Genomic DNA, 2,796 nt, shown 5'->3' on the forward strand with positions numbered 1-2,796 from the left:
TTGAATCCATAGATTTAAATTTATATTTGTTATCTTTGTTGGTAGATCTAAATCATTAAAGATTAGAAGATTCAGGACAAAGATACTTTAGTATAATGTTGATTTTTTTGTAATGAATTTTATTTTTTTTTGCAAATCAGATTTAGATTCAAGATACAGATTTGGTTTTTTACTGTTTGGTCAATCAGCAAGGATTTTGTAAGTTTAAAAAAAACAGTAAAATTATGTGAAAACTAAGAAAAAAATTAATAAAAACCAAGATTAAAAGGTAATTTAATTTTTAAGTGTAATTTTTTTTAATCTATCCATTTCTTCGATTTCATAGAGAAAAATCGTAGCTACTACTCTTTAACCTTTTTGAATGGATTACGCAAAAATTTAGATTTAAATTGAATCAGATAGCTTTGAATCCATGTACCTACTTGTATTTATATTTGTTATCTTTGTTGGTAGATCTAAATATTTAAAAATTAAAAGATCCAGAGTAAAGAAGGTTACGTTAATTTTGATTTTTTCCATATTGAATCTTATTTTTTTCTGGAAAACTGGTTTAAAATTCAAAATACAGATTTGGTTAATTATTTGGTCAATCAGCGAAGATTTTGTTGGTCCTTATAAAAAACAATAAGAATATGTAGGAACTAAAAAAGAAAATTATTAAAAACCAAAAATGTAGATTCTATTTTAATTTTTTAATGTATTTTTTAAGAATCCATTTTCGTAAAGGAATTACTTTTAATATATTTGAATCAACAAATCTAGATCTAGATTAATTCATATAGCTTTGAATCTTTAGACGAAAATTCTTATTTGTTATCTTTGATAATAGATCTAGATCTTTAAAAAATAGCAAATCCAGAATTAAGATACTTTGGTATTATCTAGTTTTTTTTGTACTGAATCTTATTTTTTAAGTTACAGATTTGAGAAAATTACCGAAGATTTTATTGGTCTTAATAAAATTATGCAGAAATAAGAAAAAAATTATTAAAAACAAGATTTAAATTCTACTTTCTAATTTTCAAATTTTTATCTGTATTTTCTAAAAGGAAGAAAAAGCTTTATTTTTCTTTAGCTTTTTGAATGGATTACAAAAAAATCTAGATCTAGATTAAGTCAGATAGTTTTGAATCTATAGACTTTTAATTTTTTTATTTTTGTTTACTTTTTTAGTAGATCTAAATCTTTAGAGATCCAGAAATGAAATACTTTAATATCATCAAATTTTTTTTTATTTTAGATAGGCAAAAGTGTGGATTTTGGAAAAAAAAATCGACTTTTCTAGTTTTTGAATGAAAGGATACAAAAAGGGTTTTTGTGTGTAATGCGTTTATTGATTCGACATTTTGATATAAGTTACTGTTACACAATGGGTCTATTTGAGGGTTTCACAAACAAGTTTACCATAAAAAGCTGATAAATAAAATATTTCTCCGTCTCGTAAATATAACTAATGACTAGAACCTGACCTGACCACATTAATTAAAAAAACGACTCTACTAATCAATATAAAATTATTTTAACTACACTGTATATATACAAAATTTAATCCTAGCTACCAAGTGTATACTTGTCCATATAAAACCTAAACCTAAAATTATTGTGTTTTATTGTGATGATAAGAGTGGTACGATATGAACAAGTGATAAATGGGAAGTAAATACACGTGGTCCTCGATTTTTAAGAATTATAATGATACATATCTCCTGATTTGTTCACTCCTGTGTAAATCGGTTCATGAATGTTCGTTTTGATTGGTTCGGCTTGCTTGCATTTAAACCTCGTGATGTAGGGGTTTTGGGGGTGGAACAGCTTGACTCCATTATGGTGAGTCGGGAGGGTTGTATGTTGGCGGGGGTAAACATTGCAACTGTTACCGGCGACTAGATTCTGCCCGTTGGGGATCCCCCCATGTTGGGGTAGCGGCATCGTGGAGCAATGTGCAAAAACGCTCTGCATCGGCTGTGTTGGGAAATGCGGCAACGTCGCAGACGACGCTTGCACACTCCCCAAATCGGTCTTCTCCATGAAGGAGGTCATGCGCATGTTCGTCGCCCTCCCAAACGGCTCCTCCTTCACTCCAACCCCCTGGACGACATCTGCAGGGATGGGGCGTGTGACCTTCCTCCTAATCACCACGGTGCTCTCTGCCGGGTTTTCAAGGATTATTCTTTGACTGGGGGGAGGACTTGTGCTGGTGGGATTGGGGGTGTTGCGTTGGAGGGAGGAGGATTTCCATTGGATTTCCTCCCGATTTTGGACAAGATCAACGACGCTTGTTGCGCGACGAGTGGTTTTGTGGTCGCTGTCGTTGGAATGGACGCCACTGGAGGTCTCGCTGTGATTGCTACCGGGGGGTTCGGGAGGGGAGGTTGAGCTTTCGGTGCTGAGGGTGTCGGAACGGGGGGTGAGCTCGTCGTGGGGCATGCCGGAATCGGCGCGACGGAGGCAACGGGGGGTTTGGCCGGTGGTGATCTGAAATTAATTTATGATTCGGATTCAGGTTGGGCTTCAATAATGCCCACATCTAGATTTGAAGATTTGAAGCTCTTAAAATCCAAAGCTAGAACTAGATTTGGATGTTGAAAAAAATGGATTCTAGACTCAAAAGTAAGAATAAGTTGCTTAGATTTAGAACCAAATCTACTTGAATCGGAAGATTTCGACTTAGAAATAAAAATCTACTACTAGACAGGATCGAAAATGACAATTTATTTTTGTGTTTTTCAGCTTGAAACAATTATTTCGCAAAATTTCGTTAAAAACAAAACAAAAAACAAAAAATTAAAAAAGTAA

At 33.3% G+C, this 2,796-nt stretch overlaps 1 protein-coding gene across 1 annotated transcript in view; it reads right to left on the reverse strand.

Moving 5' to 3' along the window:
- Positions 1–1,318: 1,318 nt before the first annotated feature.
- The window catches only part of LOC123010055 (protein tincar-like), a 9,155-nt gene continuing 7,677 nt past the window's right edge, over positions 1,319–2,796 (reverse strand). The window contains exons 3-4 of the mRNA XM_044406691.1: positions 2,526–2,569; positions 1,319–2,475 (exon numbers count right to left, since the gene is read on the reverse strand). Of these exons, the coding sequence (XP_044262626.1) occupies positions 1,681–2,475; positions 2,526–2,569 (839 nt within the window). The 3' untranslated portion in view covers positions 1,319–1,680. The remainder of the gene's footprint in view (positions 2,476–2,525; positions 2,570–2,796) is intronic.

This window comes from Tribolium madens, unplaced genomic scaffold (assembly GCF_015345945.1).
Source record: "Tribolium madens isolate multiple individuals breed KSU strain unplaced genomic scaffold, Tmad_KSU_1.1 Scaffold_19;HRSCAF=116;Tcas5.2_LG9, whole genome shotgun sequence".
NCBI lineage: Eukaryota > Metazoa > Arthropoda > Insecta > Coleoptera > Tenebrionidae > Tribolium > Tribolium madens.